The sequence below is a fragment of the Gymnodraco acuticeps genome, unplaced genomic scaffold (genome assembly GCF_902827175.1).
Source record: "Gymnodraco acuticeps unplaced genomic scaffold, fGymAcu1.1, whole genome shotgun sequence".
NCBI lineage: Eukaryota > Metazoa > Chordata > Actinopteri > Perciformes > Bathydraconidae > Gymnodraco > Gymnodraco acuticeps.
Window position 1 is genome coordinate 205,183 of NW_022990509.1, and position 26,928 is coordinate 232,110.

The following is a 26,928-nucleotide window of genomic DNA, read 5'->3' on the forward strand; positions in this document are numbered from 1 at the left end:
AGACTGGAGGGGAAATGAGCCTCTTGCAACAAGGAGACACTTAATGCATCCAACATATGGCTTGTTTCTGTGGTGGTGAGAAAACTACGTGTCTCTCCGAGCAGATCAGAGACAGAATAACTTTAAAATTGACATTGTTACAGCAAAAGTAAAGAGGATAAATATAAATTAAAAGGCATGCATATTATATTACATATAGAAATGACACGTTATGAAATGTACCCATCCAGGTGGACAACAATAAGTACAGCAACATAGCAACATTCAAACAAGTGTACCATGTAGATTAGAAGTAGGTTGATAGCAGCCAGACAATGAAAATAAAAGTATATATTGCACAGTTTTTTTTACAGATGGTGTTACAGCAGTTGAATTGTGTGTGTGTGTGTGTGTGTGTGTGTGTGTGTGTGTGTGTGTGTGTGTGTGTGTGTGTGTGTGTGTGTGTGTGTGTGTGTGTGTGTGTGTGTGTGTGTGTGGTGTGTGTGTGTGTGTGTGTGTGTGTGTGTGTGTGTGTGTGTGTGTGTGTGTGTGTGTGTGTGGTGTGTGTGTGTGTGTGTGTGTGTGTGTGTGTGTGTGTGTGTGTGTGTGTGTGTGTGTGTGTGTGTGTGTGTATATATACTAGCATTACTATACTTGTGGGGACCTAAATCTGTTTACATAGTCACGTGTGGGGACTCGCCTCCCTTATGGGGACAAAATGGAGGTCCCCATAAGGGGAATCATTAATTTTAGGGTGAAGACTTGGTTAGGGTTAGACATGTGTTGGTTATGGTTAAGGTTAGTATAAGTCTCCAGAAAATGCATAAAAGTCAATGTAATGTCCCCTGAAGTGATGTATACATGGTATGTGTGTGTGTGTGTGTGTGTTCCTGACACACCTACAGCTCATCATCCTCTGACAACATAATATTACAGAACGTGACAGCCGACACATGCACTGCTTTTTAAGATCTCCGTCTGCACAACATGATTCAACACGAGGAGTCACAGCCAGAACATCACCACACACACCGATCCACAGATCAGATAAGATTCTCAGGCGTTAATAGCAGCAACGGGGTCAGAGTTAAAAACGGGAGAGTTAAAGAAGGCGTGACTGTGTGTTTTGGGAGCTGGCCTACTTTCTGTTTGTGTTTTGTCTACTGTGCCTCTGTTGAAGTTCCCTTAGAAAAAAGCCCCGAGGCCTTTTGAGTTCTCTCAGGCAGCTCCAAGGTTTCGTCGCAATGCTGGTGATAGTATTTGGGAATTTTGTAAGTTTAATGCTCGATTTACATCGCCTGTACGAGGAGGATAAGTGTATTCTGTGTGAGGATGAATGCTGCCAGTCTGAACGCGGCTGAAAGACAGGCTTGTGCTGGTTGCATAAGTCGGTCTTTGTCGTGTCATTGTGTTACTGTGACCCGGGCCAACAGGGGAAATGGCCTCATTAACATGCAGCAAATAGGCATTTTAACACATCCCTCTGTTAAACGGGAAGAAATGGACTCCTTTTTAAAAGACCAACCTGACAATGAATGAACAGGCATGAAAACAGCTGTTTGTTTCTGAGCATGATCTGAAATGATTTGTTACCTTTGCAGTTGTAATGTTGGTACGTTGGCAAGTTTTCTAGTGTATTCAAAGATTGGCAGCTACCCTGTATTTGTCGTTCAGTAGCTAGTGCTCACATCCAGTCTGTAAACCTATCTCTGAAATAAATACAATCCGTAATAGAGCTTAGGGAAACAAACAGACAACAGTCTAAATAACACACTCTAACCTCTGTGTTTGTCTCTCAGCCGTCGAGGGTGAAGGTCAAGGTCGCATTCTCCAGCGGTTTCCTGAGAAAGACTGGGAGGACAGCCCCTTCCCACAGGGCGTAGAGCTGGTAAGTCAACACTTAGAGACACATAATGGTCAAGTGTATAACAGAGGGTTAAACAAGGCAATGTCGGGGTGAGGGGTTACATTTCCCAGGCAGCTCATTTTATTCGTAGATGCAAGAAAACACGAAAAAATGAGGACTGATTGAGAAACAAGGAATGTTTATTTATGTAGTACAACTCAAGGCATTTCAAAGTGCTTCACAACAAGTAGAAAATAAACTCTCCAACACATTGGACGTTATAGGCTAAGGGGAGGGACAGCTTTAATCACAACAGAGCCGGCCAGCTAACCAACCAGAGCAGACTGGGCTCTGGTTTCAGACAGAGGGTGAAAGGAGGTGCTGCAGCACAAACAGTATGAGACAAATAAAGAGCTTTTTGAACATTAAAGCAAGGAGACACTACATACTGATATACACCTGAACATCAGCAGGAGAGGACTCTTTAAAGTAGAGACACTACATACTGATATACACCTGAACATCAGCAGGAGAGGACTCTTTAAAGTAGAGACACTACATACTGATATACACCTGAACATCAGCAGGAGAGGACTCTTTAAAGTAGAGACACTACATACTGATATACACCTGAACATGAGCAGGAGAGGACTCTTTAAAGTAGAGACTCTACATACTGATATACACCTGAACATCAGCAGGAGAGGACTCTTTAAAGTAGAGACACTACATACTGATATACACCTGAACATCAGCAGGAGAGGACTCTTTAAAGTAGAGACACTACATACTGATATACACCTGAACATCAGCAGGAGAGGACTCTTTAAAGTAGAGACACTACATACTGATATGAACCTGAACATCAGCAGGAGAGGACTCTTTAAAGTAGAGACACTACATACTGATATACACCTGAACATCAGCAGGAGAGGACTCTTTAAAGTAGAGACACTCCATGCTGATATACACCTGAACATCAGCAGGAGAGGACTCTTTAAAGTAGAGACACTACATACTGATATACACCTGAACATCAGCAGGAGAGGACTCTTTAAAGTAGAGACACTCCATACTGATATACACCTGAACATCAGCAGGAGAGGACTCTTTAAAGTAGAGACACTACATACTGATATGAACCTGAACATCAGCAGGAGAGGACTCTTTAAAGTAGAGACACTACATACTGATATACACCTGAACATCAGCAGGAGAGGACTCTTTAAAGTAGAGACACTCCATGCTGATATACACCTGAACATCAGCAGGAGAGGACTCTTTAAAGTAGAGACACTACATACTGATATACACCTGAACATCAGCAGGAGAGGACTCTTTAAGTAGAGACACTCCATACTGATATATACCTGAACATCAGCAGGAGAGGACTCTTTAAAGTAGAGACACTCCATACTGATATATACCTGAACATCAGCAGGAGAGGACTCTTTAAAGTAGAGACACTCCATACTGATATATACCTGAACATCAGCAGGAGAGGACTCTTTAAAGTAGAGACACTACATACTGATATGAACCTGAACATCAGCAGGAGAGGACTCTTTAAAGTAGAGACACTACATACTGATATACACCTGAACATCAGCAGGAGAGGACTCTTTAAAGTAGAGACACTACATACTGATATGAACCTGAACATCAGCAGGAGAGGACTCTTTAAAGTAGAGACACTACATACTGATATACACCTGAACATCAGCAGGAGAGGACTCTTTAAAGTAGAGACACTACATACTGATATACACCTGAACATCAGCAGGAGAGGACTCTTTAAAGTAGAGACACTACATACTGATATACACCTGAACATCAGCAGGAGAGGACTCTTTAAAGAAGAGACACTACATACTGATATACACCTGAACATTAGCAGGAGAGGACTCTTTAAAGTAGAGACACTACATACTGATATACACCTGAACATCAGCAGGAGAGGACTCTTTAAAGTAGAGACACGACATACTGATATACACCTGAACATCAGCAGGAGAGGACTCTTTAAAGTAGAGACACTACATACTGATATACACCTGAACATCAACAGGAGAGGACTCTTTAAAGTAGAGACACTACATACTGATATACACCTGAACATCATCACGAGAGGACTCTTTAAAGTAGAGAGACTACATACTGATATGAACCTGAACATCAGCAGGAGAGGACTCTTTAAAGTAGAGTCATTACATACTGACACCTGAACATCAGCAGGAGAGGACTCTTTAAAGTAGAGACACTACATACTGATATACACCTGAACATCAGCAGGAGAGGACTCTTTAAAGTAGAGACACTACATACTGATATACACCTGAACATCAGCAGGAGAGGACTCTTTAAAGTAGAGACACTACATACTGATATACACCTGATCATCAGCAGGAGAGGACTCTTTAAAGTAGAGACACTACATACTGATATACACCTGAACATCAGCAGGAGAGGACTCTTTAAAGTAGAGACACTACATACTGATATGAACCTGAACATCAGCAGGAGAGGACTCTTTAAAGTAGAGACACTACATACTGATATACACCTGAACATCAGCAGGAGAGGACTCTTTAAAGTAGAGACACTACAGACTGATATACACCTGAACATCAGCAGGAGAGGACTCTTTAAAGTAGAGACACTACATACTGATATACACCTGAACATCAGCAGGAGAGGACTCTTTAAAGTAGAGACACTACATACTGATATACACCTGATCATCAGCAGGAGAGGACTCTTTAAAGTAGAGACACTACATACTGATATACACCTGAACATCAGCAGGAGAGGACTCTTTAAAGTAGAGACACTACATACTGATATGAACCTGAACATCAGCAGGAGAGGACTCTTTAAAGTAGAGACACTACATACTGATATACACCTGAACATCAGCAGGAGAGGACTCTTTAAAGTAGAGACACTACAGACTGATATACACCTGAACATCAGCAGGAGAGGACTCTTTAAAGTAGAGACACTACATACTGATATACACCTGAACATCAGCAGGAGAGGACTCTTTAAAGTAGAGACACTACATACTGATATACACCTGAACATCAGCAGGAGAGGACTCTTTAAAGTAGAGACACTACTGACTGATATACACCTGAACATCAGCAGGAGAGGACTCTTTAAAGTAGAGACACTACATACTGATATACACCTGAACATCAGCAGGAGAGGACTCTTTAAAGTAGAGACACTACATACTGATATACACCTGAACATCAGCAGGAGAGGACTCTTTAAAGTAGAGACACTACTGACTGATATACACCTGAACATCAGCAGGAGAGGACTCTTTAAAGTAGAGACACTACATACTGATATACACCTGAACATCAGCAGGAGAGGACTCTTTAAAGTAGAGACACTACATACTGATATACACCTGAACATCAGCAGGAGAGGACTCTTTAAAGTAGAGACACTACATACTGATATGAACCTGAACATCAGCAGGAGAGGACTCTTTAAAGTAGAGACACTACATACTGATATACACCTGAACATCAGCAGGAGAGGACTCTTTAAAGTAGAGACACTACAGACTGAATATACACCTGAACATCAGCAGGAGAGGACTCTTTAAAGTAGAGACACTACATACTGATATACACCTGAACATCAGCAGGAGAGGACTCTTTAAAGTAGAGACACTACATACTGATATACACCTGATCATCAGCAGGAGAGGACTCTTTAAAGTAGAGACACTACATACTGATATACACCTGAACATCAGCAGGAGAGGACTCTTTAAAGTAGAGACACTACATACTGATATGAACCTGAACATCAGCAGGAGAGGACTCTTTAAAGTAGAGACACTACAGACTGATATACACCTGAACATCAGCAGGAGAGGACTCTTTAAAGTAGAGACACTACATACTGATATACACCTGAACATCAGCAGGAGAGGACTCTTTAAAGTAGAGACACTACAGACTGATATACACCTGAACATCAGCAGGAGAGGACTCTTTAAAGTAGAGACACTACATACTGATATACACCTGAACATCAGCAGGAGAGGACTCTTTAAAGTAGAGACACTACATACTGATATACACCTGATCATCAGCAGGAGAGGACTCTTTAAAGTAGAGACACTACATACTGATATACACCTGAACATCAGCAGGAGAGGACTCTTTAAAGTAGAGACACTACAGACTGATATACACCTGAACATCAGCAGGAGAGGACTCTTTAAAGTAGAGACACTACATACTGATATACACCTGAACATCAGCAGGAGAGGACTCTTTAAAGTAGAGACACTACATACTGATATACACCTGAACATCAGCAGGAGAGGACTCTTTAAAGTAGAGACTCTACATACTGATATACACCTGATCATCAGCAGGAGAGGACTCTTTAAAGTAGAGACTCCTGTGATAAACACCTGAAAATTAGAATCATGTACTTCCATGGCTCTTCAGATCGTTCCGTCAGGTGATATTACGAAAGTGGACGTTGTTTTATTGTGTTAATAACAGCCTGGACGAATCAGCCTGAGGTGCTGTGAGGTCATGTGACTGAATGCTGTCTGATACGTCACCCATGTTGGTATTTACACCATCACCATCTGATTAATGTCCTCCTCCTCCTCCTCCTCCTCCTCCTCCTCCTCCTCCTCCTCCTCCTCCTCCTCCTCCTCCTCCTCCTCCTCCTCCTCCTCCTCCTCCTCCTCCTCCTCCTCCTCCTCCTCCTCCTCCTCCTCCTCCTCCTCCTCCTCCTCCTCCTCCTCAGTTCTGTCAGCCCACTGGTTGGCAGCTGTATACTGAGCGACAGCCTGCCTCTTTCTTCGTGGCGGTTTTGACCGACATCAACTCTGAGCGTCACTACTGTGCCTGCTTCACCTTCTGGGAGGGCCTGGACAACCCACAGGTGAGCATGAGTTCATGTGCAGAAAACATGCATGTATATGCTCTTAACCCCCCCAGTTTTACTCTCTGATGCCTCATTTTTAACTGTGTAAAGTGACCATTACATCCTCTCTGAAGTGTGTGCATAGCTTACAAGAGGCAACCTTTGATAGAGGGTAATGTAACCAACTCACAAAAGTGTCATTTGAGAAAGAGAAAAAGGGACATGGTTGAGTTTTTTTATTTTAATTTAATTGTACCGTTTAAGCAACTTGTCTTTCTTTGGCAGGGACAATGCACAGTGATGAACACTTAAAACATTACAAATTGTGTCAAGCGTAACAGTGCCAGATTTAGCTTTGAGCTCATTTCCATCCGCAGTCCCTCACATACAACATTTAAGAAAATTACAATTTACAAACATAGCAAACACATGATATGCAAAAAGTGCAAGAGAGCAAGAGCAGCATACACAAGTATTTACCACATTCAGTACAATGTAGCAGCTACCACATATAAGGTGCAAGAGAAGACACAAGAGATACATAAAGTGCAAGAGGAGATAAGGGTGCGTTCACACCTGCCTTGTATAGTCCGGTTGAATCGAACCCTGGTGCGTTTAGCCGCTTGGTGCGGTTCGTTTGGGTCGGTGTGAACACAGTCCTCTGAAGTGAACTAAACAACTGGACTCTGGTCCGCTAAAATAGGTGGTCTCGGAGCGCTTGCTTGCGAACTCTGGAGCGCTTCATTGCTGGTGTGAACGCAGTGGGGGGGGCAGTCCATGTAAACATTTATAAATAAAACACATAGTTTTAAAAGACTTAAAATTGTCAAAACCTAAGAAATTGTGTTTTTCAAGGATGGTGGTATGAATAAGGCTTTCTGTCAAACACCTTGACAGAGTTAAAGCAGGATTACTAACAAAACATGCTGTATTCTATAAGTCTTGTTAAAAAGCACAAGTATGGCTAGAAGTAGGCAGAAGGCTAACATGTCTTGTATGCACTATACCCCAGTTGTAGGCAATAAAACATGAAAAAAGCAAGTTTGAATATTTTACAAAAATTAGGGGACATTTACAAATAATTTAAAACATTTTCCAGTTTCAGAAAGTTTTACAAGTATTGGAAGAATTGGGTAATGTTATAGTCAATTGCAGAGGTGGGACCAAGTCATTGTTTTGCAAGTCCGAGTCAAGTCTCAAGTCTTTGCGCTCAAGTCCGAGTCAAGTCTCATGTCTTTGCGCTCAAGTCCGAGTCAAGTCTCATGTCTTTGCGCTCAAGTCTGAGTCAAGTCTCAAGTCTTTGCGCTCAAGTCCGAGTCAAGTCTCAAGTCAGGATGGGCAAGTTCAAGTCAAGTCTCAAGTATTTGCACTCAAGTTCAAGTCAAGTCCTAAACTTTGACAAAACGAGTCTTAAACAAGTCATTATGTGTTTTTCACCAAATGTAATGACATCGATCAACAGAATAATACTTAATAATCAAATTGCTCTTTATTAGTCACATTAATAATTTAATAATCCATTTTCTCTCTGCTGGTAAAGTAACATGTGTTTTTCTATTTTAAGAGGGATCAGTAAGGTAAGGCTACCGTGACGGTTTGATTCAGAAGGAGTTTAATGTATAAGATCCCTGATGTTGAGTCAACCAGAATGTTTATTTCCACTGTGTACAACATGTTATAAGGGACCCACAATCTATCTTTATGCAAGGGATAATGTGCAGCGAGGCGGTCTCTATGGGGAAGAGAACACCTGCATCTAGATCCCTCTGCAGGTGGTACTTTATGTGTATTTTGATGCTAATACTTTTGTACTTTTACTTGAGTAACATTTTGAATGCAGGACTTTTTATTGAGTATTCCTAGACTCTGGAACATTTACTCAAGTACAAGATCTGAACTTCTCCCACCTCTGACAATAAATCCTGAGTGGTTACCAAAACAAAACCCTGCTCTGAAGGTTATTTTCATTTTTACAAATCCTGCACTTGATAATAAAAATAATAAAAATGTTTATTTTATTAGCTTTTCTTTTGAATGACTGATTTTAAATGCCATTTTCTTAATCTCTTTCATTTTTTGTAAAGCACTTTGAATTGCCTTGTGTTGAAAAGTGCTATATAAATAAACTTGCCTTGCCTTGCACTCAGCTTTGCTTTCTCCAATATCATTGAAAAGCAGCCAGATGCTGCTTCTTTTTTCGGTTCTCGCTCATTTCTTGACTTTTTCCGAGGCGCTTGCATTTAAATCCGTCTCCCCGTCGCTCTGTGCAGCTGGCCTGTACCACTACACCTGCTGTGCCCCCCACCCTTCTTTCACATAATGGTATGATCCTAGTGTGTCCTCGCATATGATTGGCCGCATGGTGGCCCAGCTAAATAAAGACCTGCCCCTGCCGGCAAGGATTCTCAGCAAGAGTAGGAGCGGCTGGAGATTCTGCTTTCCCCGACGGGAGTCTTCTCTTCTAGCGGCAGCTCACGATCGGCGTGTTGGAGACCTCTGAATTAAATGATCAAGTCACCTCAAGTCAGAAGGCTCAAGTCCAAGTCAAGTCCCGAGTCATTGGTGTTCAAGTCCAAGTCGAGTCGCAAGTCTTTTGTGATTTTGTCAAGTCGAGTCTCAAGTCATCAAATTGGTGACTGGAGTCTGACTCAAGTCCACACCTCTGGTCAATTGTAATGAGAATAAAGTGATTTGGATGAAAGGTCACTAGAACCGTCTGAAAGGGTGATCAGCCAGGTGGGCAATATTTATCTGCTCTGATGTTGGAATAACATCACTCCCGCACGATATATCGTTTCGTTTGTAAACCCTGTGTGTAAACAGTTTAAAGGGTTAATCGGCAGGATAGTGATCTGTGTCTCTGTGCATTTATATGCTCTTAATCCCCCTCATTTTACTTTGTGATGCCTCATTTTAAACTGCAATATAAGTCTTGCAACTTATCTCAAAAGCACAAGCATGGCCAGAAGGCTAACATGTTTTTTATGCACTATAACTCCGTTTTAGGCAATAAAACATGAACAAAATGTAAGTTGAATTTCGGGTTTGGGTTGTGGAGTTCAGATAGACTCAGCCAAGTGGGCAATATGTATCTGAATTAAGGAAATTCAATGTGTTATACAACCATTTAATACAATCTTTGAAGTGTTTCACCTACCATCTATGTTGGAATAAATGTGTGTCTCTTTCGCTGCATCACTCCCACACGCTATATCATTTTGTTTGTAAATCCTGTGTGTAAACAGTTTAAAGTGTTACTGTGGGCCTGATGTTGATCTGTGTTTCTGATCTGTGTCTCTGATCAGCTGCAGAAGTCTGAGACCAGCGAGGCGGACGAGGTGGAGGACGATCTCTCCGTCGTCAGAGCCGCTCAAGTCTTCGCCCCCAAGAGCCTGGTGCTGGTGTCCCGTCTGGACTACACCGAGGTGTTCAGGGTACGTTCAGGGTCACACGCAACATATAATAATACAACTTTGTTTTGTATTAGATCAGATTAGATCAGCCTACTCACTGTAGTGCTACATGTTCCCTGTACGGTCCTTTTGTTAAACCTTTCCTTAGAATATTTTATGAATTGTAAGGTGTCCTTTGAAAGGCGCCTCTAAATAGAATGAATTATTATTATATTTGATTACAGCTGTATTAATCCTGCAAGGGGCAATTAGTTGTGAGCAGCTTATGTCATGTACACAGACAGGAACATACAGGAAGAAAGCACGCAGATACACCCGGGAGCCTGGATGTGGATCGTTCCAATTTACACCATAAATAATTCATAGCATCACAATAAATAAGTAAATAAATAATCACGTTAAAATAATCAAGAATTTAAAGGTTTGAGTGCAGAGGGGATGAATGATTTTGAAAAGCGATTTGTCTTAAAGGTCACCTATCATGCTATTTGTAGGCAATAGCACAGGTCTCAGATATATAAACATATATAAAAAACATGTCTATGAAGTGTTTTGCTCAAAATACCAAACAGATATTATATAAATATAATAACCTAACCCGATGAGGTCTTAAAATGTATGGAAAGGGTCTTAAAAGGTATTACATTTGACTTCAGGATTCTTGCATATACCCTGTTTTAGTATATATACATACAAGTATACAATTATAGTGGAATAATTGCAATTTTCTGACTCTTACTCGCCAAATTTCCTATAATTGACAGCATACACAAACACTTTTCTTCAACACAACATTTGAATCAATGCTCATAATTAAACAATGTCTCTAAAGTAACTGCACCAAGTTACACTCAAAACAAATCTCTAAATAATAAAGGCAGCCGATGCATTGTTTCATTTTTAGTAGATATGACATTAAACAGTCACATGCTTTTTTTTGTTTTTTACTTTTTCCCTCTGCTTTAATTGAACAGAACTGCCTGGGTCTGATCTACACCGTCCACGTAGATGGCCTCACTGTCCCCATGGAAACGGTGGTTGGAAATCTCCTCACATGTATCATCCCCATCGCTGGAGGCTCTCAGGTAACTGCTCATCTCTTTCCACACACACACACACACACACACACACACACACACACACACACACACACACACACACACACACACACACACACACACACACACACACACACACACACACACACACACACACACACACACACACACACACACACACACACACAGTGGGACAAGTCCCCCCCACTTTTACCATGTGGAAAGTCCGTGAATCGGATCTCTCCACTCGCCGCACTCTGTAGAGCGTTGTGTCAGTAGCTTCACTATCAAATCCATTCCACTTGCTTATTGAGAGAATGCCCAACTCAATGAAACTCCGTACCATGTTTTCACTGCTGCTTTGTACCAAGGCAGATTCTCCCATAGCGCGCGCATGTTCAAGGAGTGTTGTCATAGCTGGACAGCTCAGATCTGTTGTATGAAGCGATGCCGGTAGCGGAGGTAAGGCAGTAAAGGCACACACACCAAGTGTTCAGGACATTGTTAATACAGCGAAAATCAAAGCTGTCGATCTCTTGGTTTGATATGTGTTCTCCCCCAGACAACATGGATATATGACATTTCAAAGAAGAGGAAAGTAAGTCATCAGCTGGTAGCAGTTAAGGCTAACAGTGGAGAGGAGTTTCGTCTTTATGTCATGATAGAGAGACACAAATACTGAATAGTTTAGATGAGAAAAGGCATCGAAATGCCAGGTTACTAGTATTTATCATGTAAACAGGGAACATGAATAACCCAATCTCTCTGTGCTCATGTAAACACCATGATGTCCATGTAGAGACGCAGTCAGTGTGTTTCACTGGAGCCTCAGTTCGATGAGAGATTGTTTTCTGAGTTCTTTAACTTCGGTACTCTCTCTCAAAATGGTAATGTGCATTATGTGTTAATTATACTTCTTATCATTCAGAAGCTTTTTGTGTGTGTTTATGTTTACTGAGTGCTTATAGGCAATTTCCATCCCAGTATTCAGTTAACTATTTATTTTCTGTGCACATTACATAGACTAGCTAATATTCTACCTACTGCTTGGGACTTTGAGTCTTCAAAATGTCCAATGTCACAGACTGGGACTTACTTTAGAGTCAGTTGTATTTACATTCAGTATGACTTGTTATGATTCAATGTGAAAGAGTATACTGATCAATAAATAGTGATCACCTCACCACCTCTGTTGACATCTAGGCGCTTGAGAGTGAGTCAGAGGCAGAACACAGGGACAGTGGAGAGAGGTCCGTTGCTGAGGTGAGTGATGAAAGGGAAATGACAGTTTAGAGTCAATTGTGATGTGGACTCTCATCCCAGAGTGTTAAGGAAGTCAGTGGGGATATTGCACAGGAAACATTTCAGTCAAGGGGCATCATATGAGCAATATAGACAGAAGAGCAACATTTAAGTCAATGATACCATTCCTAGGTGAACTTAACATCTGTATGGAGTCAGATCAGTCTCAATATTAATAAATGCTCACAGAAGGATTCACAAATGTATTTTGCGATTTATATATAAATGACTCTCCACAACAATATCTCTCAACGCACTCACACATATTTATTGTTGCATATAAATGTACAAAAAATGGGCATTTAAACTGCTTTTTATTAATTCAAAGACGGCTCTGAATTAATAATCAAATATGTTTCCTTTCTTTACTACTGGATGAAACTACAAAATGTACCCATCATTTCCCTCATGCTAGTATAGCCACATAAAAGTATCAAACCATCAGAATACAGGAAATCTATTTTTTGTTTCGTTGGGGAGGACCCCCCCACTCCCCATTAAAAAATGTCCCCCCACATTCAGGATGCTGCACACACACACACACACACACACACACACACACACACACACCACACACACACACACACACACACACACACACACACACACAGCCCTACGAAGGCAGAAGTCCTGATCTGGTGTTGAAACCTGCTGCATCACCCTCCTCCAATTTCATTTCCTATGCTTTGCCAGGTGGGACTCTCTCCTTTCTTGCGTTGCTCAGCAGTGGAGCTTCTTCAGCCGGCGGTAATACAGCATGTTCTGCAGCCATCACTGAACTTGCATCAGTGTTAGTTTGGTACAAAGTATTAGCTGTCAGGCACCCTCATGCTTATACGTGGAGAGCAACAATGAATTTGCTTAAGTAGTTTGCTTCTTAAGTGCCTGCACATTTCTCCGTGCATGCATTATTGAATAATTGATGAATCTTCAGAGTGAGGGGTTAGAGCTGGATTTGCAGCCATCCCAGAATCCCCTGCTGTCTTGTAAACTAGGGATGGGAATTTTAAAGCAAATGTATATTCGAATATTCGACCCCCCAAAAAACGGTTAACCGGTTAACCGAAATGTACATATCCTATAAAATACATGTTCAAATAAGTGTAGAAACCAAGTCGAATTTGTCAAATGTATTGAACTGGTGATCACAGTTTGACAGCTATAGGCCTACACTCAGCTTTCATGTGTGGAGGCGATTCACAATTACATTACATTGCATTTAGCTGACGCTTTTATCCAAAGCGACTTACAATAAGTACATTAGACCAGGAAGACACAACCTTGAAGAAAACAGAATCATAAAGTATATCAGGTTTCATAGAGCCAAACATTTCAAGTGCTGCTCAACTGGCTTTAGGTAAGCCAGTCCTTTATTAGTATATAAGTGCTTTGTTAATAGTTCTAACGCTCGAAGTGGAGTCGAAAGAGATGAGTTTTCAGTTTGCGCCGGAAGATGTGCAAGCTATCTGCCGTCCTGATGTCAATGGGGAGCTCATTCCACCATCTTGGAGCCAGGACAGCAAACCCACGTGTTTTCGCCGATGGGAACTTGGGTCCCCCTCGCAGCGAGGGCGCAACGAGTCGTTTGGCTGATGCAGAGCGTAGTGCACGCGCTGGGGTGTACGGTTTAACCATGTCCTGGATGTAGGAGGGGCCAGATCCATTCGCAGCATGGTAAGCAAGTACCAGTGTCTTGAAGTGGATTCTAGCAGTTACCGGAAGCCAGTGAAGGGAGCGGAGGAGCGGAGTGGTGTGGGAGAATTTAGGAAGGTTGAAAACCAGACGAGCCGCTGCATTCTGGATGAGCTGCAGAGGTCGGATGGCACATGCAGGTAGACCAGCCAGGAGGGAGTTGCAGTAGTCTAGGCGTGAGATGACGAGAGCCTGGACCAGAACCTGAGTCGCTTTCTGAGTCAGCTGGGGACGTATCTTCCTGATGTTGTAAAGCGTGTATCTGCAGCAACGGGTTGTAGCAGCGATGTTTGCAGTGAAGGACAGGTTGTTATCTAGGGTCACACCCAGATTCCTTGCAGTCTGAGTCGGGGAAACAACTGAGGTGCCGATGTTGATTGTTAGGTCAAGAGTGGGACAATCTTTTCCCGGGAGGAATCAGGCCAGCTGTAGAGAAGACCCTCTCAGCTGGAACGGAGGCTGCGGGTATAGCAAGGTATAGCATGTATATATAAGTTTAATTTTGCATAGTTTGACCTCTACACCGCACTCACTAACCTGGTCGAAATATTTCCACACATCACTCCTTTTTGACGCCATGTCTGTTGTGTAGGACTCTTCTTAGAGTGTAAATAATTACCGGACTATGACTGGTAAAATATGTTGAATAGCGGCAAAACTAAATCTCTCCAGTCAAAATGTCTATGCACTTTGCCGCCACACACAGTTGCCAAGCAGCGCTTATTGTTGTTTAGGCTGGCCACTCATGTGTCGCGAGTGTTGACAGGGGGCGGGGGAGCACGCTCATGAACTGTTGGCGCCGGAACCTCGCAACGGCTGCGGAGCACATTTGCGCCACATTTGGGCCTAAGATGAGGTTTGAGTCTGCGTGATCTGCGTGTAAGGAGGGGCAGCAGCCATATCATTAGCTAGAGCTAGATCTGATGGATTTGGACATAAACGCGAGTGAAGTATAACCGGACACGAGAGAGAGAGATCAGCACCTGCAGCTCTGCCCGCTGTGACGGCCCGTCCACACAGCGGCGTGCGTTGGCGCTTCACCATTCACTTTGAATGGGGTGACGTCACTTTGCACCGAACTGCATCGTGGGAAGCGACGCGGAGCGTTGCTGGCGTGGCTCGCTGCAAAAGTTGAGCAATGTTCAACTTTTGACGCCTCGGCAGAAGCGTCAGCCAATCAAATCTTATGCCAGTACAAGCTCTAGCCAATCAAACCGCTGCTTGTGTGTCAGGGGCGGGAGATTCATGTGATTGGTTGTTGGTCGAGTGTCAGACACGCCCGCCGGCAAGCGTCAACGCAAGCCGCTGTGTGGACGGGCCGTGAGGGACCAGTGAGCGGAGCAAAACACACCTTTAGACGTCACCTAACACATTTAGCTATGGCACAGTCGTATATATACATTGAATTATTCAATTTGATAATATGTAATCAATTTAGGAATCACTCCCAAAAAAAATAAAAATATTCATAACTCATATTCGAATACATGAATAATTATTCGAATACCTGAATAATTTCGAATATTCGATTAATAGTTCCCATCCCTATTGTAAACACACTCTCGAGTGGACGTTTAAGCAAATTGTCTTTTCCATTATCGCTTATTTCACATCTTTGGAAAACACATAGATTCTTTGTGTTGCATGACAGACACACATCAGGTCATTTTATAAGCATGACCCTATAAGAAAACAACAGTCCTTCTATTAATAACCGGATAAACTAAACAAATATGTTTGAGTTTGTGTTATTTTTTAGATTAATACTTGTTCTAGTGTTGTTTTTGTGTTTATCTTAACAGATAAATCAACATTTATTCAAACATTTTTTTTTTTTTTTCTTAATTTTTCTCCCTTTTTTCTGTGTTTTTCTCATATTTTTTGTTCAAATCATGTTTTTTATTTTACAATATCTCCAGAATCTGCTTTTTTCCAAGTACACATTCATGTTCATGGTGTGCACACTTAAAAAGGAAGGGTCTATTTTTCTCCAGATGCACATGGGTTGACTGTGCTTTCCAGATGTTATAACGTGTGTGTGATTTACACTCCTCTGTGCGCTGGTTCCTCTGTGTTACAGACAGAGGAGGCTCCAGTTTGTAGTTTACTAAAGGTTCCTCAGGCGTGTGATTGGCTGCTGGCCTGTCTCCAGGTAACTCCCGCTCGGCTTCACCAATCAACAACCAGCTCAATGTTATTGATTCTGATAATCTGATAACAGCCTGGATGTCGTTTTTTCCTTTTGAGGAATATGTTTTTGTTCTTGCACTCAGTTCAAATCATGCGGGATTGATGGCGCTTGATCTATTTTTAAGCTGCTTTTTTTGTTTGTTTTGTGATCGAAACAGTTTCCACACATCATTTGAAACATTTCACTTTTTTCATCCCTTATATTTGTCATAAACCTGAGTTGTTGCAGCTGTAAAAAGGCCTTTAAAACAATGATTATCAAAAGTCAAAGTCAACTTTATCGTCGCAGAGATAACAATTCTGTTTCTCACTGTCCCCAAGAATAAGAATATATAAAAATACATATGCTAATATATAAATACATACATACGCACCTGACCACCCACTTAAGTAAACATATATATACACACATTAAGAGGTATAAAATAAAAAACAGTCCAACAAAAAATGTATAAAAACACTGGAATACTTGCCGTCATCTTTTATTTTATAAGTTGTTTCGTAAATCTCTCACACACACACACACACACACACACACACACACACACACACACACACACACACACACACACACACACACACACACACACACACACACACAGGTTGTATTTGAGTTGTTGTGCGACCATATGGAGCGGCAGATGGCTTCCTAGCAGCCGGTACAGTGGCTGAATGATAAGATCGGATCTTATCAGTTTTCATACAGACGAGTCTTATGCACATGTGAAAACATAAACACTCATTGATTCACACACTCCCAGTTTGTCTCAATCAAACACACACACACACACGTGTACACGCACACTGATTCTTGACGCCTGCTTCTATCCCTTTAAGGACAAACCGTTCTGTGTCTCTAACACTAAGCACAGCAGCAACACACACTTACACACATTCCTGCCACCGTTAAATCACATGGGACTTCTATCAGCCTCGCTAAATGTCTGTCATTGCTTTCCTACACACACACACACACACACACACACACACACACACACACACACACACACACACACACACACTCACACTCACACACGCTCACAATAACTCGAGCAATGTGACAGTGAATGTATCTCTGCCACTAGACATTAGTCATGGTAACACTTTAAATAGTTAGCGTTGTATTACTCAGCAGGTTAGAGTATCTGTATTATTCTTAGTGTCTCAGAGGAATACAAGTAAAGCTTCATTTAAAGAAATTCAGTTCAGCCCTAATATGTAAGGCAGGGGTCTCAAAACTCTCACTACAGGTATATTGCCTCATAAGTTATAAGTTAGCAAAATCAATCAATATTTGATCATTGATGATGCTTTTAACAGCCTACATGTCAGCTCTCCAGAGGGCTTCATGTATTGTGTTGGCAGCTCATCCTTAAAGCAGAAGCCTCAGAGTGGAAATACGAAGGGTCTATTTCAAGCTTGTTTTTTGGAAATAAGTTATAGGCTTTTTGTCTCGGCTAAGATTTGTTAGAAAATGTTCTCATCTTTATCAGACTGAACTTATGGGCTCATTAACACATTTTAGATATATTTAAGAAGTACAGTATAAGACAAGCTTAGTTTCAGGTGTGGGCCATATTCCATTATACTTTAAGAGTTGGCTGAGGGCCTATTAAAAATGGGCAACGGGCCGCAGTTTGGACAACCCTGATGTAGTCGTAATAATTCATTTGATTTGTGAAATACCTTTCGTTAATAAAAGCAACCCCAAAGTGCTACAAGGGGCATACAATACATACTTAAACACGTGTGTAAGTCTTCTGCTCTCCACAAATACAAAAATGAATATTCAAAATATATTCCAGTGTTTCGTGATGGAGGAAAACTAATGTTAGTTGTGCACAGATAACGTTAAATCGACCGGACTTCTTTCCGCGGATTGATATGGCTGCACATAGTCCCTTGATCCTCCCTAGCAACGGTCTGTTAGCAAGAATGAACAGACCTCTGGAATGTCCAAATTGACCAATCAGAATGGAGTATTCGTAAGCTGTGTTTAATAAATATATATATTTAAGGGCTGGACTGAAATTCTTCAAATTGATTTCTTCTTAGCAGAAGAAAAGTACGATCATTTAAATATTGTGAGTCAAGTTGGCACTATTTTGGTATTTAACCTTGTTATAAGTGGGATAATGTGCAACGAGGCGGTGTGTGTGTGTGGTCAAGTACATGTAATGTGCATTCCCCCCTCTACAAACTATATGATGGATCAGCGTAACGTTATGTCTCCTGTTGTTTATTAAGAAGTAGAATGTCATGAAACTCATCTGTTGATGTCATTGTGCTGCTGAATGCCAATACACACAACACTTTGTTTTGCATGTGTGTGTGTGTGTCCGATGTTTTTTTTGTACACAGCCGTCATCGTGCAGTTCATGTTTGTGCAGCTTCCTTGTTTTGCCCTGCAAGACATTATCGCCTCATCGTTGTTCAGCCAGGATTCTCTGTGCCCTCCCTCCTGTTGTTTCTAACCTGTGTCTTATCCTGCGGGGGGGGTGTGATGGTGTGTGTGATGGTGTGTGTGTGTGTGTGCTTGTGTAGCCGGGCCAGGAGGAGACGGAGGAGAGTTTGGTACGCCGGCCTGACTTCATTCTCCTCTCTTTACCAATCGTAGCTTCCTTTTTTCTGTCACCATCCCCCCTCAGCCGGTCCACACACGCCTCCTCACTGCAGGAGAACCAATCAAAACGCTTTGATGCAAACTCAATATGTGACCAACAACTGATCATTAAGGTCCTATAACATCTCATCTGTCTCCCATTGAATCAAAATAAGGTGTAGGTTAATGGTGTCCAATCAACTTAGAGTTGTTTTTAATAACTGTCCTTCCCGTTTAGCCTTTGTTAGCATTAGATATACATTATCAGTAATACATGGTTTTAGTAAATAGTGTCAAACGTACATCCCTGTTTCAAGGTCTTTAAGAGTCTTGTTATCGGACCATACCTAGAGATATTTACTTTATTTGAAATGATAAAACAGAGAAAATAAATCCATAAAAATCACCAAATTTGAGAAGCAGAAAACAGCTATTTCAGATTTTACTACTAAGTACTTAATAATTAATTGAATATCTAAATAGTGGACTTTTCCTGTTGAATTCATTTGACAGACAGTTGCTTTTAATAGACCACATTTAATAGAAGCTTATGCAGCTATGTAAATAGGAAATAAAGACATTTCTTGTTAGCATTTGCGTTAATATTCCCACTTATTATTAAAGCCAAACGATGAATAACAACACAGCTAATAATCAGATGTTGGATCACAGGATTGAGTTGCTCGCCTCTGCTGCTGCTGTAGAGAGCATGAAATAAAGCTGCACTGTCCTCCACCTCCCAGCTGCACACATCTGGCTACAGATTAGAAATACACCTCTGATTTTTACTGGTGCGTAAAATAGTCCAGGAGAAGTCATTTCATGTCAAGGTCTGGGATATTTCAATATCTCAAAACACAGATTTTATTTGGCCACTACTTGTGCAAAACGAGGGCTTATAAAGCATTACCTGACATTTTATTCTTGCTCATTCTAGGGTGAAATAGCATGTTTATCAGAAATCCTGTGCACAAGGTATACTGTGACCGGGTGTCATGTGATCGTGCTTCAATGTTGTGCTGCCATGCTGTGTTATTGTGCTCATATTCTATTGATTTACTCAAATGATTCCCCTTTCCTCTCAGGTCCAAACCACACGAGTCAATATTGATTGGTTTTGTCTGGAGCAGAGTGAACTTCAGGTCAATTTGCTTAATGGTAGTTATTAGACGCAGTGGCTTTACGGCCCGTCCACACGACAGCTTCAAAAAAAGCTTGGAGCTGGGCGTGTCTGAAGCTCGACCAACAACCAATCACATGAATCTCCCGCCCCTGACACACAAGCAGCGGTTTGATTGGCTAGAGCTTGTACTGGCATATGATTTGATTGGCTGACGCTTCCACCGAAAGCTTCAGAAGCTTCAAGAGTTGAACATTGCTCAACTTTTGCAGCCTGAAACGCCAGGAAAGCTCCGCTCTGCTTCCCACAATGCAGTTCGGCGAAAAATGACGTCACCCCATTCAAAGTGAACGGGCAGACGCGTTGGAAACCGTTTTTGAAGCTGTAGTGTGGACGGGCCGTAACACAAAGACACTTTCCAACCTTCTCTAGAAGTTCATTTTCCTCCAGGACTCGCTTCACGGCCCGAAATGAATCATCCGTACAGCTTCCCTCTGATCAATCTGCTTTCCACCCGCGCTTACATTAACCGCTTACTGCCGTGGAAAATCTCCAGCGCATGACACCTGCCGTGTGGCATAACGACTCGTGGATCAGGTGGTGTTGATCAGCTGGAATGGCTTGTGTGTTTTATTTGTGATGCACCTGCTAAGCTTCTGGGATCCTCCGTCACTCTGTGGCTGCCTCACGCTGCTCACCTGTGATTACACCTCACTCTCAACCCCTGATTAAAAAATAATAATATGAAGAAGAAGCACCCGATGTTCTCTGGGTTTCTCACCTCCCTTTTTAAACCCTTCTTTTCTCTCCCTCTCTCTCGACCCGTAGAGAACGATCACATTAGGTGCTGGCGACCGGCAAGTCATCCAGACTCCCATCGATGACGCACTTCCTGTTAGCGGCAGCACCGTGGCGCAGCTCTTCAGACAGCTCGGTATGGTTATGAGAAATGAGGAAATAATGCTACACCTGCCGTTCTTTCAAATAGTGTTTAATTCAGATTAAGTTGTTAAATCAAACTCATGTATTTTAAATGTTGATTAAGATGAATGCGGTAATACAGCTGGAAGTTTCTACACATCAGATTTTCGAAGGGTCTATAACTATTTCCTTTATTTTAACTTACTGGACTTTTGGTTAATTTCCCATCCTTTACTATTAAAAAAAACACAAGAAAAACTTTAAATTATTATTTTTTATTGTCCAATTAGATTTCTAGAGCTTTCCATATTAATAATAAAACAATAAAAGTAAACCACCGACAAAACCTTGTGATGTTCTACCTACATATTGACCTAGAAAACATTGGGAAATTGTCAGTTAAAGATAATTGTGGCTGATAATAAGGTACATATGACAAAATAATGCAAATAAACCTTTTCAAAGCGCAATTTACTTAATAATGAACAAAAAACCTTGAAATATCCTTGATGAATAAAACATAAATGAAATAAAAACACACAATAAATAATGTCACTCTTTTGCTTTGTAAACAGTGAGTCTTCCAATGGTAGGAATCCATTTACTGTTTATACTGGCATCATGTTGGGGACATTCTTAAATTCACAAATATTGTTTATAAGAATATTGTTTTTATTGAGGACAGTAAAAGTGGTTGACGTAGGAAACCTTATTAATGTGATAATAATAATCGTTTCTTTTATCATGCGCTTCATCAGGTGCTTAAAGGAACTTAACAGAGGTAAAAAAAACAAGAATTAAATCAATCAATAAAACAACATTTAGGGACACAACATCAATCAGATTCAGATTCAACTTTATTGTCATTACATAGTACATGTACTAGTGACGAAATGTAAGTTTAGGCATCTGACCAGAAGTGCAGAATAGCAGTGCAGGAGTCTACATAATGAGAATAATTATATATGGAATTGTTATTAATAGAATAATTATAAATAGGCTATAAACAGATGAATATATACAGTGTAAACGGCATTGACAGTAACATATATAAACAGGTGGGTGGTGGGTATGGGCTTGAGTCTATCAATCAGAGTTTAAAATAGAATATAATCCTTTATTGTCATTATACAGGTACAATGAGATGGGTAGAGCTAATCCTTTTATTTTTAAGGGGCCATCAAATAATACAAAAAAACAAACAAGAGACTCAGTGTGTGAATGTATTTGTTGTGTCCTTCCCTCCCTTTAAAGCCTCTCCTCTCCCCTCTCCTGTTCCCTTCAGGCATCGTGAACGTTTTGTATCTGTTCTGCGCCGCGCTGACGGAGCACAAGATCCTGTTTCTGTCCAGCAGCTACCAGAGGCTGACGGACGCCTGCAGGGGGCTGCTGGCCATCATGTTCCCCCTCAAATACAGGTACTTCAGATGAGATTCCTTTATTGTCACGTCACAGCGAAATTCCAAGCATTCCCGACGGTGCAATCACACATAACAGACAGTATAAGTATCATTTTGACAATACAAGCTAAAAACGTTTAATATATAAAGTGACTATAAATTGGACCGTACGCTTATAACACATACCATACAAGAACAATACGGTCAAGGCAGTAAAACAAGTCAATAAGTAAGTTATTGTACATGTATTTATTTATCAGTGCAGTTGATAATTACAAAACTAGATTTCAGGACACCTGTATCTCTTTGTGATAGAGCAGAGTCAAAGTCAACTTTATTGTCAATCTTTCAGTTTGTGTGTACAGACGGAGAGATCGAAATACTGTTTCCCACAATCCCGAATACAAATATATACAAATATGTATATATATATATATACACACATTTATACTAGGGATGGGAATGATTAATCGAATATTCAAATGATTCAGGTATTTGAATATGAGTTATGAATCTTTTTATTGTAACTTTTTTTTTATGGGAGGGGTGCCGAAATTGATTACATATTATCAAATGGATTAATCAAATGTATACGATAGTGCCATTAAAAATATTTTTTTTAAAAACATGTGTAACGTTACGCTCTAACGGAGAGTCCTACACAACAAACAAATGTATTTATTATTAAAACTTAACATTTAAAAAAATATATATATGATATGTACATTTCGGTTAATCGGTTAACCGTTTTTTTGGGGGTGGAATATTGTAATATAAAGTTGCTTTCAAATTCCCATCCCTAACTTATACATATGCACACCTTAAAGGTCTTATGTCATGGCCATTTCTACTGATCATCATTCCATTGTTGAGGTCTACTAAAATAAATCTTCCAAAGTCTCATTGGTTTCTTATACAGCATCTCTGTAAAGTATGTGTCTTCACTCTGTCCTAAACGGCTTGGTGGAGCTCCTGCCCCCCCCCCCCCCACCCCCCCACTCCCTGTGAGCCCAGTGGCCGTCTGCGAGACACAGCAAAACTCAGCCTGGGCACACACACACCCGCAGCCTGGCTGGGAGTTTGTGTGTGTGCCCAGGCTGAGTTCCGCGGTGTCTCGCTGTCTCGCTGACCCCACACCAGTGAGCCAGCTCACAGTGTCCCGCTCCTCGCCGCAGCGAGCCTCGCAAAGTCCCGCCGAGTGTGGAAGTCTGCGGATTGGTCCAAACGTAGCGGCTCCGGATTGGTCCATTTGATTTGATTTGGACCAATATGCGGAGCCGTTACGTTACGTCACTATACCCGAAATACGTCACTATACCCTATATATAGAAGTAAACAATGGAAAAAGAGAAATCTCCATCGAGGCGTTCTGGGGCAGCACAGACAGGTCTTCTCTGTTAGAGTTTTACTCGCTACAGGGTGTACTTTGAGGGTTTGTGACTCTGCAGACCGTTTACATGCAGAAAAAGGGTAATAACCGGAAAAGCATGACATGAGACCTTTAAGACATAAATTAAAGCACAACAATCAATATATACAAAATAACAGTCACTTCAGTATCTTCGGGAAATGTACATTAGTGCCAGACTGTCCATAGCAGCGTAAAAAGCGCCAGGTGCTGAATCTCTTCCTGTTTGCTTCCCTCTCAGCTTCACCTACGTTCCCATCCTGCCGGGGAAACTTCTAGAAGTCCTGAGCACCCCGACCCCCTTCATCATCGGGGTCAACTCCGTCTTTCGCTTGGAGACACAAGAGCTGGTGAGTTCCTATCTCTACGACGTGACACACAAATGCAATAATACTTTGAATGTGTATAAGACAAATGTAACTCTTGTGGAAAATGCATCCTGCCGAGACACCCACATGTTCACTCCTTAATGTACATGGTTATTATTATATTATACTATCTCATGGGCGCTTATCCTTTTAAAATCAACATGTTTAGTGTCGTCACTAGGGATGGGTACCGGGCCCCGGGGCTGAATTATTAAAGACCGTGGTACCGTTAAGCTCCGACGTTATCGACATGTAAAAAGATTTATCATGTGTATTATTGCTACAAAGACATTATATTGCAGTTTTAGTGTCGCCTAATATGAAAAATCAAGGAGTCTATGATGTATTTTCGATCTTTCCAATCCAGACGAGATCTCTCTCCCCGTCTGTGTGCGAGGGGGCGGGGCAGTTTACACACACGCAGCTGCTACATGCAGCAACACACACACGGAGGAGATGGCGGAGAGAACGCGCTCCGAGGTGGTTAAACTTTACCCGTCTCGATGTGGACGATGCTCGTTACCCAAAGTGCAATAAGAGTTTAGCATGTCAGGGCGGTAACACGAGCAATTTGTCTAAACATTTAGCAAAAGTGCTCCACATCCAGACGGAGGAATGCACCGGGTTCCACTGTCTTTCTAGCAGCTCTGTAGCTCCATCCACGAGTAACGTTTCCACGTTAGGTGTTATAACGTATGCTAGCAGCAACACACGGAGTTAACTCCATGATACAAACATGGGTTAATGATTATAGGAAACTGAGTTATTTAGTTTGTTAAAGTTTCAGCTATTCTGTTCACAGTTCTATCATCAGATTATTTAATACCATTTGTTAAAACATTGTCGTTTCTTTTGATGTGAAATATTATTTATTTAATTTAAATAAAAGCAATGTTAATTTTGTTCACAATTTGTTTAGTTAGTTAACCTTATTTCTTTCTCCAAAAGAACCGATAAGAGTACCGTTAAAATACCGGGTCGATAAAAGTAGTAGTACCGTTAAAACCTTGACGGTACCCATCCCTAGTCGTCACACAGCTTAAAGTCCTACATTAGGGATATTTAATTTATAATAAAAAACATCCAGTTAAAGGTTATAACGAACATATTTCCTACATTGGGGTTCCATCGATTTTCAGTCATTAATCGTCACAGCAGGCACTCTGCCCTTTTCCAGCTGCGACACATCACATGTGATTTAAATAAAGCACTCATGGTGTCAAAAGCTGAATGAATAGTTTTATATTTTGGCCTCCAACAAAAAGACGGGAATAGATTGTTATAATCAGACGGAGAGGACACGATAATCTACCCTACAGATGCATCTGAGTTTTAATTACGTTGAAGATAGCGTTTCATGTAAACTCTCGCTGACCCGTTAAGCAACGCTTCATCCGTCTTTTAATAAGATGCTCATCTGGCCTTTTTGCTACCAATTCTGACTCAACGCTCCGTTCCAGACCGTGCCAAGATAAATGATGCCTCTGTGTCCATGACAGAAATCACTGCCTCTGGATCTCATGATCAAAGACACGAACTGCTGTTGTCTTATTAAAGCTTGATGAAAGTGTAATGAACCCTCCTGTGTGTGTGTGTGTGTGTGTGTGTGTGTGTGTGTGTGTGTGTGTGTGTGTGTGTGTGTGTGTGTGTGTGTGTGTGTGTGTGTGTGTGTGTGTGTGTGTGTGTGTGTGTGTGTGTGTGTGTGTGTGTGTGTGTGTGTGTGTGTGTGTGTGTGTGTGTGTGTGTGTGTGTGTGTGGGTGTGTGATGTGTGTGTGTGTGTGTGTGTGTGTGTGTGTGTGTGTGTGTGTGGTGTGTGTGTGTGTGTGTGTGTGTGTGTGTGTGTGTGTGTGTGTGTGTGTGTGTGTGTGTGTGTGTGTGTGTGTGTGTGTGTGTGTGTGTGTGACAGACATGGCGAGTGTCCTGTAATGAGCGGCTGTCGACAGAGACGACATTGTCTCTCTCTGTTTTGTCAGTAATCATGCTGCCGTACTCATATCAACGGTCTTCCTTTGGGCAGAGATGAAAAGTGTGTGTGTGTTTTCAGTTGGACGTGATCATCGCTGACCTGGATGGCGGCACGGTGACGATCCCAGAGTGTGTCCACATCTCGCTGCTGCCGGAGCCCATCCTCCAGCAGACCCAGACCGTGCTCTCCATGGTAGGAGCTCTGAACACACTCATAACACAGACATAATAATAATAGCTATAATAAACTTTATTTGCAGCCCAAAGTGCTTTACAGAACAAGAAGAAAACATAACAATATTAAAATAAATCATCAATCAATCAATGTTTATTTATATAGCCCAATATCACAAACGTTACATTTGTCTCAGTGGACTTCACAGTGTGTACAGAATATCAGTATGACAATACGACACCCTCTGTCCTTAGACCCTCACATCGTACAAGGAAACACTTCCGGTGAAAACCCAGTTTAAAGGGAACATGGGAGAAACCTCAGGGAGAGAACAAGATAAAACAATTTTAAAAAATACAAAAATAACAACACAGTAAAACATGGACAATGATATCAGTGAGATAAATCATAACACACACACTGCTACTGAGTACTGGGAAGTCCCATTGACACCCAGTGGGTTGCTTAGAACACAGCAATAACTCCCCCAGTAGTGCTGTTCTTTTCATGCCTTTTCTCCCACTGTTTTTGGTCTAGCTGAATTTTACATTAGTGGATTTAATTGATGTGTAAGTTCACG

At 41.4% G+C, this 26,928-nt stretch overlaps 1 protein-coding gene across 4 annotated transcripts in view; it reads left to right on the plus strand.

Annotated features, from left to right (window-relative positions):
- LOC117553148 (myotubularin-related protein 5-like) overlaps positions 1–26,489 on the plus strand; it is a 42,906-nt gene extending 16,417 nt beyond the window's left edge. The window contains exons 2-12 of one of the 4 annotated variants that reach the window (XM_034226962.1): positions 1,779–1,867; positions 6,614–6,751; positions 10,039–10,167; positions 11,121–11,231; positions 13,200–13,253; positions 16,279–16,350; positions 18,933–18,962; positions 20,939–21,044; positions 22,317–22,449; positions 24,081–24,189; positions 26,253–26,489. In XM_034226962.1, coding sequence (XP_034082853.1) covers positions 1,779–1,867; positions 6,614–6,751; positions 10,039–10,167; positions 11,121–11,231; positions 13,200–13,253; positions 16,279–16,350; positions 18,933–18,962; positions 20,939–21,044; positions 22,317–22,449; positions 24,081–24,189; positions 26,253–26,402 — 1,121 coding nt within the window. In that variant the 3' untranslated portion in view covers positions 26,403–26,489. The remainder of the gene's footprint in view (positions 1–1,778; positions 1,868–6,613; positions 6,752–10,038; positions 10,168–11,120; positions 11,232–13,199; positions 13,254–16,278; positions 16,351–18,932; positions 18,963–20,938; positions 21,045–22,316; positions 22,450–24,080; positions 24,190–26,252) is intronic. The other 3 variants (XM_034226963.1, XM_034226964.1, XM_034226965.1) reach the window with 3 other exon arrangements.
- The last annotated feature ends 439 nt before the right edge of the window (positions 26,490–26,928 follow it).